The sequence below is a fragment of the Syzygium oleosum genome, unplaced genomic scaffold (genome assembly GCF_021117445.2).
Source record: "Syzygium oleosum isolate NSW1041296 unplaced genomic scaffold, Sole_v2.1 Sole_v2.28, whole genome shotgun sequence".
Classification (NCBI taxonomy): Eukaryota; Viridiplantae; Streptophyta; class Magnoliopsida; order Myrtales; family Myrtaceae; genus Syzygium; species Syzygium oleosum.
The window spans coordinates 784951-800585 of NW_026607512.1; the positions used below are offsets into that span (position 1 = coordinate 784951).

At 43.2% G+C, this 15635-nt stretch overlaps 3 protein-coding genes and 1 pseudogene across 4 annotated transcripts in view; 1 reads left to right on the plus strand and 3 right to left on the minus strand.

The window, feature by feature from the left end:
* LOC115680649 (small heat shock protein, chloroplastic-like) overlaps positions 1-345 on the minus strand; it is a 1288-nt pseudogene extending 943 nt beyond the window's left edge.
* Positions 1-6601, minus strand: part of LOC115680770 (60S acidic ribosomal protein P1-like) — a 28000-nt gene extending 21399 nt beyond the window's left edge. The window contains exon 1 of the mRNA XM_056303608.1: positions 6573-6601. The gene's annotated coding sequence lies outside the window, so the exon portion shown is untranslated. The remainder of the gene's footprint in view (positions 1-6572) is intronic.
* LOC115680585 (protein IQ-DOMAIN 18-like) lies at positions 1410-4062 on the plus strand. Of its 2 annotated transcripts, none has more exons than XM_056303598.1 (6): positions 1410-1702; positions 1794-2093; positions 2231-2473; positions 2916-3059; positions 3159-3745; positions 3836-4062. In XM_056303598.1, exons 1-6 carry the CDS (start codon positions 1607-1609, stop codon positions 3906-3908), a joined length of 1443 nt encoding a protein of 480 aa, XP_056159573.1. In that variant the 5' UTR covers positions 1410-1606; the 3' UTR covers positions 3909-4062. The 2 variants fall into 2 exon arrangements, with proteins under 2 accessions (XP_056159573.1, XP_056159574.1); XM_056303599.1 differs by having other exon boundaries at positions 3162-3745.
* On the minus strand, positions 4159-7430 carry LOC115680584 (growth-regulating factor 7). The gene is made up of 4 exons (XM_030604401.2): positions 6732-7430; positions 6383-6535; positions 5409-5715; positions 4159-5120 (listed from the first exon to the last, which is right to left on the minus strand). Exons 1-4 carry the CDS (start codon positions 6946-6948, stop codon positions 4349-4351), a joined length of 1449 nt encoding a protein of 482 aa, XP_030460261.1. The 5' UTR covers positions 6949-7430; the 3' UTR covers positions 4159-4348.
* Positions 7431-15635: the final 8205 nt, after the last annotated feature.

A 15635-nucleotide genomic window follows, 5' to 3' on the forward strand; every position in this document is an offset into this window, starting at 1 on the left:
GGTTAAATCCGAATCGAATCAAAACAATCACATAGATAATAGAAAAAACAATTGACACACGAGTTTATCTAGGATTACGTCATGCAAAGGGATTCCACTATGATATTTTGGTTTTACAATCACAACCACTCGTTACAATGATCTCTCATACGAGTACAATATATAGGACTTAAAATGGGCCCAACGCTCAAGTCTATCCGAATCCCTTTAATCCCACAACAAACGGCAGCGACAACTCCTCAACGGAAGCCCAACCGACAGCGGCTGTGGCGCTGCCGCTCTAGGCGGAGCCCTGGCTTCTACCCATACGAAAGGTGAAGCGTACGACAATAAGGACCCGGCCATTTCACTAAAACCAGATGCTCTGTTAACGTTGAGTGTGATCCAAAGTGCGAGCTTTGAATATGATTCTCCTGGGGATAGTTTTGCGAGGTCGATAAGTGTAATACGTGTGCAGGGAAGAGGTTACGAGAAGTCCCTGGGTTCCAACATCTGTCACCGCTCAAGATGTTGCTGTCGGTCGTTTCTTGCATCATGCAAAAGTTTTGTTATATTAAAGACACGCCTCAACCCCCACACTGTTCACAACATCTTATTCACGAACTTGGGTAATGTTCACAGCATAACCTAGAAATAGCCCAAAACCGTGCAAAGGAGGAGAAGGTTTTCTCAACAGTTCAAGAATTAAATCTTACTGGTCCTCGGGTCTCTGCGATTTGGTGCCCCTATGAATGGCCAGTTTATAGCCTTCTCCTTTACCTTTTCTTTTGATTCTTCAGGGCAATAACACAACGCACCCAGACGAATAAAGCAAACAGCCCCCCAGAGAATCCAAGGCACTTTGACTAATCTTCTTCGCTAGTGGGACAACCCCTTTCTCTTCAACTTACATAAAGTTAAAGCTGTGTACTTTGAACTCTGCAATAGTAGACCGTATGGAGTTATTCTCTTCAACTTTATCGAACAGAAATGAACTCAAGACTGCTCAGCGCACTCACCTTTAGCAATCCTATTTTTCCTAATAACATCACGGCAGCCTTTAGCACTAGTCTAAATATAAAAGGTGGAGTTAAGATGGTGTTCACCCGTTCCAGATGATCTTGATATGATTGACTAATTCACTTGATTTTACAGAAACATGTAAACAGGAAAGGAGATGCGAGGACTCTCTCTCTCTCTCTCTCTCTCTCTCTCTCTCTCTCTCTCTCTCTCTCTCTCTTCATGTGGGTGGATTTCATCCTTTTCGAGGTTGCTCACCTCTTTCATGAACTGTCTCAGGCGTGACTGATACAACTTTGCCGCAAAAAGAGCACCCATTTCTTTTCGACATCATATGAGCCCTGCATTCTCACAGTGGCACATATATGGACGTTTCAAATAATACTGGGCAGCGTCTGTTCCCACATGAATGGACCAGAAATGCCCACTTCCATTGATTGCACCCACAAGTCTCATCTCAGCTCTGTTCCTTTCCCTTGCGCATTCGATGACTCCAACCACGTACTAAGCCAGGCTAAGCTCGTATAGATAGAGATTATTTCCTTCGATGCACGTCTTGGCTTCAGTTGAGCTTTGTCAAGTTGATGCTACGTTAGCTTCTTGATTCATGGGCAAAAGTATCGGACGAAGCTCTTGGTTCAGTGCCTTGAAAAGGATTTGCAGGAGGAGAGAACAATTTCAGGAAGAAGACGAAGAAGACAAGGTACATATCCATTTGCGTCAATTTTCTCAGAGGGTCAAGAAAGTGATTTTCTTCTCCTTCCTTTTTTGTTGATTTTTTGTTTTCTTTGCAGGGGAGAGGGAAGAGAAGGTGGACGCTCTTGAGGCCTGCTAATCAAGAAGCTGCGACAGCCCGACAATGCTGCCGCGAACGGACCATAAGCACGACAGCAATGAGAAGTGTCGTCGAAGAAAGCCATGCAGATGGTATTGAACTTGAAGTAGCAATGGCGACCACGGCGGCTGCTCAAGCGGAGGTCGCGACGGCAAAGTTGGCTCTTGGAGCCCTCCCGCATATCAGTAGGCCTCGCACTGATGTTCAGAAAGAACACTGCGCCGCCATTGTCATTCAGACAAGCTTTAGGGGATATTTGGTAAATTAGTACTCACATTCGACATACGTACTGAACTTTTTCTTGAAACACGTGGGAAAGCTGCCTTGATTGATAGTTATATTTCCACCACCATGTGAATAGTGATTAAGGTCTGTGTTGTGTCGTGTAAATCTTAGGCGAGGAGGGCGCTTCGGGCGCTTAAAGGATTGGTGAAGCTGCAGGCAATAGTAAGAGGCCGCAATGTGAGAAAGCGAGCGGAGATGACTCTCAAATGCATGCAGGCTTTGGTTCGAGTTCAAGCGCAGGTATGTGAGCAACGTAAGAGGCTCTCGGTCTCGGATGCAGGGAGCACAAAATGCAGGTTTCCCGAATTCAGCAGCTTTTGGAGTTCTATCGACTCTCTCGACCTCAAACTCGCCGTAAGATTACATTCCTTTCTCAATCGCTAGTAATGCATAAAGCGTAGGTGATCTATGGACATCAACCTTCAGATGCCGGCCCCTAGCACTTGCCTGTTGTTGAGTGTGAGAAGCAAAAGTTCAGGCTTTTCATTTTCACTTGCTCTGTTTACCGGAGAATATCGTGGTCAATTAGGTTTTTTCATGTGGTTCCCTTTTCCGGAGGATCCATTTTGAACAAGATATAGTTATATTACTATGACAAACCAGGTTTTCGTGCTTCAGGCCACAACACTATAAGGTTCAGAAAACCAAATTATTTTCCGATTTTGCCGAGTCGACAAGACTACTGTAGCGTTCGCCGCATTCAGCAGCGACATTGGTCGAGTCCATGTGGACCGGTCTGTCCATATCTGCTATTGCTATTTTCGGTTTTTGCTGAAACTCACAACTTTCATCGCAGTCTAGAGATGGAAGAAGCGCTTCCTGTGATAGGAATAACTATCGCCTGATGCACAAGTTAGCGGAGACCAAATCCATGTCGGAGAAGAGGAAGGAAGTCACTTGGAAAAGCGAGAGAGACCTAGCTTCTGCTTTCTCTCAACAGGTTCGGTTGGAAACCCCATTGTGCTTCTGCAATCATCCAACCTCACCTAGCTTTGCTTTGCATCTAGTTACACTTTCACTTTTTTGCATGATCTATTAGAAGATATGGAGTGATTGCAGCAGAGACCTACTTGATAGGGAGGAAGAACCAACCCTGGACGCGCCCCGGAGGTCTGATCAGAGGATAACAGGAAGCGATCAAAGTAGAATCTCGTGTGACCAAGGAGACACCATAAAAACCATTGAAGTCGATACAAGCGGGCACCGCCCAGCCTCTCTTTCGTATCAATATCCAATTAAGTCGAGACATCATACCCAAGTCGTACTGTCTTCGAGCCCCCGCCTAATCAGATATCACCAGAACCACCAAGAATCGCCCCAAGCACCAGGTTACGGTTCCAGTCCCGAACCTAGATTAAGTGGCTCGAGCGCTGGACTGAAGCCGAACTACATGGCTGCAACTGCATCTGCAAAATCTAGGGTACGGTCCCAGAGCGCACCAAGGCAGAGCATTCCTACTCCAGTGAGAGAAAGGACAGGATCAGCGAGAAAACGCCTGTCATTTCCTCTTCCTGATCCGTTTGGCAAAATGGATGGTGAATTTCATCATCGTTTGAAGAGCCCGAGCAATGAGAGAGGAGCTCTTGGGAGCAACCGTTCGTGGAATGATCCCAGAAGTCATTCAAGGTAAGAAATGGATCTGATTTTAGGTGAGTGACTGACAATCAGAATGTAGCCAGCCTCTGTATGTGATGGTTTCTTTCTTGTATTTGGAAGTTCAAAGATGAATGGTAGAAAGCTGAGCATGTGCAAGTGCAAATGGTGTCATCATGAACCAAGTATCCAATAAGTTTGAATGTCCATCATAGTGCAATGATACATCCCTAATGTTTCGGATTAGCGCCTTGACGCTCCAACACTGTTTTGGATCGATGAAAAACATTCAGACTTAAGGAGGGAATGCCGCCATTGTGTTGCAATAAAATACTTGTAAGCTTATTTAATTGTTAGTAGACAACATTTAAGAAATTTATTCTGCATTTATGCAGCAACACCTAAAAACAACGAGGAGTATCTCCAGTGAGCAAGAGAGGGGAAAAGGAAGGAATCAGCAGCACTCGTATGCTGGTTGCGTGCTTTCAAATTAACAATCTGTCTTGATTTCCAGCAATAGGTGTTCAACTTCACGAATCATTTTACAACTTGCCCAAAGTAAATTGCAATGCAAATTCATCAGGAACACATTCAAGAACAGCTCACGCACAAAGATGATAAGAAAAGTTTGCCTCCTCAATTAGACGATGCCAATTTGTTAGGATTGAACCACTTAACAGTGATTTCTGACCTAGCCATGGAACTGGAGGGGGTCGGACTGCTACCGCCACTACTGTCAGACAAAGAAGCCAACGTTCTATGCAAGACCCCTGAAGGAGAAGAAACTGTGGTTGTCAAAACACTACCAGGATCTTTGTTACCTGCGCCAGGAGATGGAGGATTAGAAAGGGTCGCATTTATACCAGGTCCAAGCACTTCGGCCAATGGTCCTCCAGGCGTTGAAGAAACCCATGAAGTCGAACCAAGCCAAGAAGTGGCATGAGAGTTGTTCTTGCTTCGATTCCGGTCAGAATCCAATAGACTGAAGCCTAAATGCGCTCGGCCCATTTCGTCTTCGATTGAATGATTGCCACCCACGGACAGAGTGAGTGAGGAAAGAGAGATTTTTTCATCTGATGAAACAGAACAGCGGCTACTGTTGCCAGCTGATACCGAATTAGACCAGGCATCAATGAATCCCTTGGGGTTCTCAATCTGGGGCTTGTCAAGGGGAAGTGAATATGAGTCGAGGAAAAATTGGTTTTTGCTGAAATGATGGATTTCACCGGAAGGATAACCAGTAGAAAAACTTAGGTTCAGGGGTTCTTCTTTCGCTAGAAAAGGATTGAAATTGTCGAGTGAGCTCTCAGCAGTTGATCCTATTTTGCTATGCATCGAACTTGGCCATTGTTGTTGATCCAGCATTGGAACTGGAGAAGATTCTCCTATCATGAGCCAGTCCGTGTTCCTTGGAAATGGATTATGCAGAAACAAGTCAAAATCTAGCTAATATAACATGTAAGCCACAAAAGATTCTTATATAAGCATCTCCGTAACTTCATCATGTTCCGCACGAAAGCGAGTGCATGTGTAAAAGCTTAAACTGACTTTTCCTAATCCTGAGGGCATACTGATGTATAAGTAATCAAGCATATGCACTTCTCGTTGATTTGCAGAAGACTAAAATAATCAAAATCCAAACATAGAATAGTAGCTACTCAGTAGTTGTAGGTTTTGGGGTGGATTTTTCACTCACCTAGCTTCCTTGAGGGGAGATGCGAGAGAGTGAGAACTCTGACTGGGCTTGTGAAGAAACAAAGGAGGGTCCTCTGCTTTTGGAAGAGGACTGGGTTGGTGAAGAAGGCGGGTCTTTTTGGAAACGGAGGGATGGAGTTCCACAGGCTTTCTTGAACGAGGACGGCCTCTGTGCAAGTGACGCTCGCAGTACTTCTGATCAGGAGCCACTTCTCTTGAGCACCTCCATTTCTTACCGTCCGTTCTCTTGCACCTCCCTGGCTCTGGATCTCCATTGCTTGAGTACCTTAGACTATATCCATTCCCAACTGCCATCGCCACCACAAGAAGAAGAAACCACTACATCAGTCTTCACACACACACAGATTTGACTGAAAACCCAACTTGACCCAACCATAGAGCAGTTTTTCCTCAGCAAGGACAAGCACACGGCATATATAGATTTAAGTGTTTTTTGAGCTGTGTATAAATACCATGCATTAAATCAAATAGATGAAGAGGCTGATGTAGTAGACCCCAGCGAGAATGTTTTTTGCTAGAGGTAGGGAGTACAGAAGAAACTTTAAAGGGGAAAGAACGGGTAGATACTGAAGCCATCAAAGGAGCGGTGACCAATAGCTGCCTGTGAAACAACAATCTGGGAAAGCTAAGGACAGGAAACATAGATTGAAGCTTTTCCACAGAGAGTCATAAAGAAGTTATCAGCAGACACTGTCTATTTCATCAGATGCAGAAAACAGAGTATCATTGAAGCAAAAGGGATGGAAGAGACATCAAGGATACAACAAGCGCAAATGAGAAGCCAATATAAATGTTGTTTCTGCTGGTAAACTAGAGAAAGCACCCAAAACCCATCAAATCAAACAAACGGAGCAAAAAAGACAAGGAAAAGAAAAAAAAAAAAAAGGAGAACAGATACAGAAGCAATGCGTATAATCTGCATGTCAGAGCAGAGAGAGAGAGATGAGGCATTACAGGAATAACGAGGAGGACCGTCTCTGGGCGTTAAGATAGGGATGAGAAGTTCAGGAGGTACTGGAATAGAAGCCATCATGTACTTGTAAATCATAGCTTGCCTCTCAAGCTCCTTCCACTGTGCATGCGTGAAAGGATATCCCAACATTGCTCCTGCAGAGACAAAAAAAAATCGAAAAGCCCACGAGATGAGAGAGAGAGAGAGAGAGAGAGAGCTGCTTCCTCAGTGACTGTCACAATAACCCATCAGGTTTTCTCAGTGATTCGTGAGACAAAGATGCGATCTTTAACCACGGCAACACTTAAAACAGAGCGAAGTGGAGTGACTTCCAAAAGTGAGAGGCTATACCAGGGGATTTGAAGGCAGTGTGAACAGCAGAGGCCATGCCATAAGGCTGCAGAGTCCTCACAAATCCACCCCCCAGTCCACCATTATCGCCACGAGCGCCACCGGAGACATCAGAAGGAAGAAGAACAACATTGGGAAACACACCACCGGCGGGACCACCACCACCCCCTCCTCCAACACCGCCGCCGCCGGGGTGATTCTCGTGATGTACCATCATGGTCTCGCAAAAAAGGGTATGCTTCAGCTCGGTCACCGCTTCAAATCAGTCCCAAGAACAGTGCCATTTCCATCTCCCCTCATAAAGATTCAAACTTTTACCAAAATGGCAGATCTCCAGGTCGTTCTCTAAGCACACAAGGAAAGAAAGTCACCCAACTTCTCTTCCCCAAAACTCTCTCTGCTTCAGACAGGCCTAAGGCGTCCCTGGCATAGACAGAGAGCGAGAGAGAGAGAGAGAGAGACAGACAGATCTCAAGAGGAGCTCCCGAGGCAGGTGACTAAGAGAGGACCCATGTCTTATACCGCAGATATTTTCCCATTCTTTTCGCTTTCTAAAAAGGCGAGAATGACAATAATAGCGCGATAATGTGGCGGTTTTCGGTATGAGGCTGAGGAGGTGGAGGAACGGGTTGCCGCCATTCTCGGCCTCTGCTTTGCCTCCATGCTTCCAACATTCGCACCACACTACTAGACAAAGTAGTAGAAGATAATTATGTCCTCCCCCCACTCTCCCTCTCCCTCCTCATTATTGTCGCGTCTATCGTTATCTGCATGTAATGCTCACCACCTCCGTACCCAACCATCTCCTTTCTCCCCACCACCACACACCAAGACACCAGTACCAGTACCAGTACCAGTACCGCCAGTATACAAAAATTATTCCCATAACGCCAGAAATACCAGTCGGAATCCGAGCGCACACCTGACACCCCCGTTTCCGCAGAACGGGCCACGATCTTCTTTCACCACCACCCCGGTAAATCAATGCCAAATCTTTTTGACCCATGTCCGTCCAGGGTTCGGGCGTTACGGGGGAGACGGGTATCCTAGTCACGGCTCATATCGAACGTTTCGCTCCATCCGAACCCCGACCCGACACGCCGCTGTCTCGGGCAATTCGCCAAGCGTTTTCCGGACATATCTGTCCCTTAGAGACTTCCCACCAACGTGCTTTTTAGTTTTTGAGGCTGCTGTTGTTGCTGCCGTTGCCGTTGCTGTTGCTGTTGCTGTTGCTGTGGTTGTTGTTTGCACTAGAAGCGACAATCGAGACGGAGCAGATCGAAACGAGATCGGAACCGAGGACAGAACAGGCTCGGCTTTTCGTGGGACTCCGTAGTGCAAAAATTCGAGCCCCGAGGGACCACCGCCCCCCCCGCGGCTCGCCCACGTGCTGACGTAAGTGAGAGCTTTAAAGACACCCCCCTTCCCCCTTGGACCAGTACGGAAGCCGTCGCGTCCCCACCCCCACGCGCTCACGCTCGACTCCACGCGTGGGGACCACGCGCCGCTGGGGCGAGGGGGAGTTTCGCTTGCAGGAGCTGCGATTGGGCGGTGATGGGCACGCGCGGGGGCCGTGCGAGTTGGGATGGGAGTGGACTTTTTCCTTTTGTGGGGTGGGATGACAAAAGAGAACCCGACAGTTTCGTACCTAATTTCAAAATAATGGGATGGGGCTTCTCCCAAAAAAAAAAAAAAAAAATTTTGAGGAAAAAATTAAATGGAATTCTAAGCATTTTCTCATGTGTCTTTAGTATTAGATACTTATTAATCTTATTTTACGGGTAATGACATAATTTTCAAAATATCGATAGCACGTAAAAAGATAACGCCGTAGGAAGGGTATTGTAGATGTCTAGTGGATTATACTGACTTATCATCGTAATCCGTTGCGATTGTTTTGAAAAATTAAGCTTATCCCGAATCAATATAATTAACACACTAGTCCGACCACTCACTGCTGCCATGAGTGACAAGTCGTGTTCGTATCGTATCGGCGTAAGCGGATCCTACAAAATACGTCAATCCAAATACGAGACGTCGAATCGAACACGAGTCGATTAAACTAATCGTGTTGACCCGCTTGAGACGAACACGACTTGAGAAATTGTCGAGCATTCGTGGCACGACTTGTGCACATGATCGAACAACCGATCGACGGGTCAACACAATACCGAACCAACCCATCAACACGAATTTAACACGAAAAAAATCCTCGATTTTTTTCGTTATTATGTTTATAAATTGCAATAACCGGCAAACAAAACATTATAAAATCAGATCAAATAACATGTTCATAGTCAATAACAAGTAAAATTTCCGATAGCGAATGGCATGGATAGAATAGCCCGTGCAGTCAATCGTGCCCCCCCCCTCCCAAAAAGCTGTATACAGGTCGCTTCGACACCAGCTCGTCAGTTTATACGGAATTACGCGGGTTGGGACACGACTATTAATCCTGTGTTCCGGGTCGACACGAAATTGACCCCCGGAACACGACCAGCCCCTATCCAAACCCGCTCATTTCGTTTCATGTTCGTGTGTCGTGTTAAACAAATTCCCGCCACCCCCCCCCTCGGTATCACAAGCCCCGAATTCAATGTGCACTTCACCTACTTGTCAAAATAGTCCCTCGTCATAAAAACTTTCTGAAAAAGAAAGAAAGGATAGAATAAAAAGAAGATGCGACATTTAAATTTTGAGAGGGCGGTGGGCCTCTTTGGACTTTGATCTCATTGGGGAGGGGATTACGGCCATTTATGATGGGCACCATCTCCCCACCCTTTTTCTCCGCCCTTTTTCTCCTCCCTTTTTACCCTTTCGTTTGGTGGCCATGCAATCGCACGTTCCCATCGGGAAGAACAACAACATTATTGGCCTTAGAAAAAGGGGAACAAGACGAATCCCCAAACCCTTTGCGATAGTAAAACCAATAGTAGTAATAATCATAATAACGATAACAATAATCACCAATTTAATTAATAATGTATGCTTTAAGGGCAGTTTGAGTAACCCGGTTTAGAAAATTTCGCAGTTTTTTCGATGTACAAGCGCACCTCGGATCATGCGCAATCGGCGGGTGCTTTTATGGAAAGAAAACTTCGTTCCGGATAAAGTACGCTCAACAAGTGATCCGCTGCGTGCGTTAATAAATTCCAATCTCATTTGTTCAAATTTCACAAATTATAGGTCGTTCGTTCAAATCTCATCAACCGTATGTAAATCGCCTTAGGTTAGGGTTACCTGCAGAGGTCTAGGCAAGTCTTGATTGTTTCATAAGACTTATAGGGCGTTTCATGATCTTACGGATAAATAAGGGTTTTCCGTGCTCGTGCTCCTGGGGTTTTTAAAAAATCTGTTTTGCGCCTCGAGACACTTGTTAAACATGCTCGATTTGCAAGAGCCTACTGCTTTTCAGAGCAACGGTCGCACGTGAGGCTAGAACATCCAATGGATCGAAAAACCTTATCCTCTCTCTATTGGATGTTGAACAGGAGCTCTGAAGGCTCATGTTAATGAAGCCTTCTCGTAATTATAGTAACGGGTTATATTAAATGTTAACGAATGGAAAAAGAAGTTTAAAAGAGAAGGCTCAAAAGGCATCGCGTGAAATTTCGATTAGGGGACGCGGAGAGTAACCGACGAAACGAGAATACCGCGGGGCAAAGGCACGGCACGGCAGCCCGGCGATCGATAAGCCGGAGCGTTCCTCGTGAAATCAATAAGTTCGGGGGCGTGCAACGGGCGAGTCTTCGATCCAATTTGTGTCCGGGGCAAATTGCCAACTCGCGTGCAGAGGGATCCGGTACGACGACGACCGCTAGTTTGGCTCGCGTGCAGAGGGATCCGCTACTTTGCTGTCCCCCCTATTTTTTTCTTTTTTTTTGGGCGTTTTCTTCTTTTGTCATTACCTCCTTTTGGGAGAACTCCCTTTGCTCGTGCGCTCGTACTGGTATCTCGCTCTCCACCCCCGCCCCCCCTCCGCCTTTGGATTGGATCTGTCGTGATCCGACGGCCAGCACGGCCCAGCATATTGGCCGGGTGAAATCTTTTTTTTTTTTTTAGGTTAATACCATAAAAAACCCTACACCTGTGATAAATTTACTCCAAACTATTTTTGTTGATCATAAAAAATTCCAAACTGGTACACCTGTGATAATTTTACCCCGGACTAATTTTTTGACCACCATAAATCCCGAACTGGTACATTTGTGACAAGTTTACCCTTCGTTAGTTTCCGTTAAATTTTACTGTCAAATTGCTAAGTTTGATGGCACGCGGTAGTTGACCGGTGTACCAGTTTGGGGTTTCACTCCTCTGTTTGTCACAAGTTTACTAATTTGTGGTTTTTCGTTATATTAATCCAATTTAATGGAGGGTAAATTTGTCACAAGTGTACTAGTTTAGGGTTTTTTGCGGTCAAAAAATTAGTTCGGAGTAAATTTGTCACGGGTATACCACTTTGAGGTTTTTATTGGTCAAAAAATTAGTTTGGAGTAAAATTGTCACAAGTGTACTAATTTGTGATTTTTTATGGTAAAAAAAATAGTTCGGGGTAAATTTGTCACATGTGTACCAGTTTGAAGTTCTTGGTGATCAAAAAATTATTTCATGGTAAAATTATCACAGGTATACCAGTTTAGGATTTTTCGTGATACTAACTCTCTCTTTTTTATTCTTCTTTTTAGTGGGAAAAATGGCACCAATATCCATGAACTTTGACCTGGTACGCAACATCGCACCTAAACTTTTATTGTATCCAATGTGTTTCGTCGGCTAATGTTATCTGATATGTGATGAATTGGTCTTTTAAAGATGATGAGGCAACGCGTCCATCTTTTGAACGGCAAAAATTAGAGCGTTAACATGCCGGCCGTCATTTGATGACATGAATTATTATATCATGATTTGAGATCCACCGTTCAAACTTAACAATTAAGGTTCTCGTCACAAATAGATGCATTTGATACTGGGATGGCAGCCCCCGAGGTTATATACAGAGTGGGATTAGCGACTTCCGAGAGTTGTGGGACTCCCTTCTACATGGGTTTAACATATACTCAGATCCACCGACCTTGGCTTTGATACCAACTAAGGTTCTCCTCACCAAAAGATGCATCTGATAGTGGGAGGGACAGCCCTAAAGGTTATATGTAGAGTGGATTGACTTCTCTAAAGAGATGTGGGACTCCCTTCAGCAGATTCCGTTAATTTGAATTAACGGAATGATGACATTGAACATTTTCATATAGTCTAAGGAATAAATTGAATATTTATGAAAATTCAAGGATCACATTAAATAAATTAAAATTTTATGAATGATATTTTACGTTGAACCAAAATTTATGAATCATATATGTCATTTTCACCTTTCTTATCAAACCAGTTTTGATGCATCATATTGCCCATGTTCAAAATAAAAAATTTCACAAAGACATTACCAGGAGAAAGAAAGAACTTTCAAATTATGAGCAACTAAAACTAGGCCAAATATCTTCGTATCTAAATTTAATCAATGAAAAAGGCAGAGTCGAATATCGAGTTTAAAAACCTTCCTTAATCCTACCCATGATTAGAACAATACCAAATATTTTTCAATCTTCTCTTTTTAAGAACTTTTTTCCCAATAAATTACGACCGTATAAATTGATCGAGTTAATCATATAACTTCATTTTTGCATGTCTCGTTTATTAAATTATGACAATATCAATTGATTTATATCGACAGTGGAATAAATTAAGGGAAGTGATGCAAATAGTTCTTAAACTTTGGCCCAATGTGTGATATAATCTTTAAACTCTTAATTTTCAAATATGATGCTTAAACTATTCCTAAATAAATAATCTAGTTCTTAAACTTTCAATTTGTTCAGTCAAGTCCCTCAACTTTCCATAACAAAGTCAAATCGGTCATTTAATACTATTGACGAGTTTTCGTGATTAAACTGTCGCCCGATTTTAGAATATCTTTTCATTTAAACCCATTTCCTAAATCAACAGAGATTATGCTATCTTTTTATCACCATTTTACCTTTATGGTCTTTATAAATAATACCATAGTTCTATTTAAATATATTTTCACCGATAATCTCCATATTAGTAAAAATATAACCTCATTTAGGGTTATATCGGATTCATGTTCTTTTTATTTTTAAAATAAGTATTTTCGTAAGGATATTTACTAATGGTATTAGTTTTTCTAGTAGATTTCTCGTACTTATGTTAATCTAAATCTTGTTCCTAATTTTTTAGATAGATAAATTACAATTTTTTATGTTTTGTGTTTTCTTAACTAAATTGAGCTAAATTAGGAAATCGACATAGCAAGGATATCAACCTAATACAGCTCTAAATGAGAGATTCTACTTTTACTGTTACATAGATTATAAGCTGAAATATAAATAAATGGAACTATCGTAATATTTTCACGAGAGGGGTTTGTGTTCAGAACAATAACTTAGGAAATGCACATATTCAATCCCCTAGGCCATGCCCTGTCGGGACCGACTTTTGGCATCCATTTAAACCCTTATTCCGAACATAAGACATTCTGACCTCAGTTTCCGGTGCACAAGATCCTCATGGAGGCGAGTGCAGAGTACAGAGCATAATACCAGGATGATGTGCTATATTATCATTTTGAAGTCGAAAGTTTATGGACTCCGAACATCCAGGATCGGTTCAAAGGTTACATTAAAATGAATCAAAAGTCCAAAAATAACATTATACATCTTGCCAAAATTCGGAGCTTGGTCGCATCATTTTCCCATTAATTTAGGGCTGTGTTCGTTTGCGGAAAAATATTTTTCCGGAAAATATTTTCCGCATTTTCCAGTGTTCGGGGGCGGAAAATGTTTTCCATGGGAAAACATTTTCCTTCCCCACCCCCAAATCCTTTATTGTTTTGAGGAAAATGATTTCCTCTTTTCACAAAGAGGAAATCATTTTCCCCCAAATTGAAGGCAAAATTGCCCATGGGAGGAAAAATATTTTCCGTGGGAGAGGAAGTTGACCGCCGATCACCACCGTTGGCCGCCGGTCGCTGGCCGCCCGCCGCCGGTCGCCGCCGGCCGCCGCCGCCGACCGCCGGTCGCGGTGAAAAATATTTTTCGAAACTTTTTCATATTCGGCCGAACACCGGAAAATTATGTTCGGGAAAATATTTTTTAGAAAAATGACTTTCGAGAAAATATTTTTCAAAAAGAGAATATTTTTCGCCAAACGAACGGAGCCGAGATATCAAAGGCTAATATTTATTCTCGAACTGGTTTTGGGGGGGAAGTTGTAGCCTCCATCTTGTCCAATTTAATGGCGACACACACATTGGGCAGCAGCGGTCGTACCAAAAAAACGAGATATTTGCCCTGGATTTTGGCACCTTCCTCGTCGCCTCCTGCCCCCACCATCGGCAAAACCATCCCCAAAGTCGTCGCCTCCCCACCCCCCCCATTTGCAACGATTTGTCAAGATCACTGGGAAAAACACAACACGAATCGGGTTTTAACTTTCTTCTATCGTCGCAATTCTTTGAAACGTAGCAAGAGAGAGAGAAAAAAAAAAACGAAGAAGAAAAAGAAAGTTGGGGGGTGTGAGAGAAACGATGTCTGTACTCGACAAGGCACGACAGCTCTAACGAAGAAAAGGTTGTCCCAGATGTTGACGTGAGACCGGGGATGAATCTAGAATTTCTTCTTTTCTTTTGTTTGTTTGTTTGTTTGTTTGTGGTGAGGACAAAATTCGATGAATGGTTACTATGGTAAGGTAGAAGTACACGTTCCGACCCTTGAAAACATGGTGAAAAAAGTAAGTTTGTTTTTCTAAAGGGGTTAATGGCACGGTTGATCGCTGAACTTTGACTCAATGTGTTATATACTCTCTGAATTTTTAATTTTTTCAATACGGTCCCTGAACTTTAGTCCAATGTGTAACGTGATCATTGGACCATAGACTAATTTGAATATATATCAAAAGTTTAGAGACCATATTGAACAAATTCAAAGTTCAACAATTATATTGCGTATTAGGCTAAAGTTCATGAACCACATTAAACAAATTGAAAATTCAGGGACCACATTGCACATATATTTATGGACCATTTGTGTCATTTTCCCTTTTATGAACTAGCGGGGACGAAGTGAAATGAAAATATTTACCGTGGACTTTAGTCTTAAAATTTTTGACGAGAAATTTAATGGGAGGCAAAACTCATTTTTTTTAGGCTAAATTAATTTAGCATAAAGTAAAAAAAAACCCTTGAATTTTATAAGATATTTAGAAAAATGAGTGGGGGCAACAGCCCCAACTACCCTTACTTTAAGGTCGGTCCCCGTGTGAGGCTACATCCCGATCGGTCTTTTGCATACATCGTATATGTACGAGATTGATACTTCACTCCATTAAAGAACACAATTGAGATTGCAATAATAGTAAAAGTTTTTCAATGTCTTCGTCGTATCGCCCGCATTTACTCAGCTGCTCGCATTCCTTCGTTCGCTAATTTTCTCGTACCTACTACGGACGCCGACCAATCAATCGGCGATCTGTTTCTACCCGTTTAGTAAGGTGATTCCTGGCGGCCTTTCATTCGATGGACATAAATATGACGTGAGACAACTCATCTAAAGTTAGGTTTGAAATGTTACTCGATCACGTCGTCGGAAAACGAAAAAAAACCTACAAAGACGTCCCCATGAAGACCCCCTCACGCACGAGGGGTCGTGCTCAAAATGCATCCATTCGGGCTCCATATCCTTGCAGCGAAAGCTTCCATGGCTATCGGTAATTCGAAAATTGACCGGTCTTTAGTGTTCTAAACCTACAAATAGGTGATGACGGCGCGGAACCGTTGTCGCGCGAGTGGTTAGCTGCCACCGCGAAGGAGACACCGTCATCGCCTTCACTTCACCA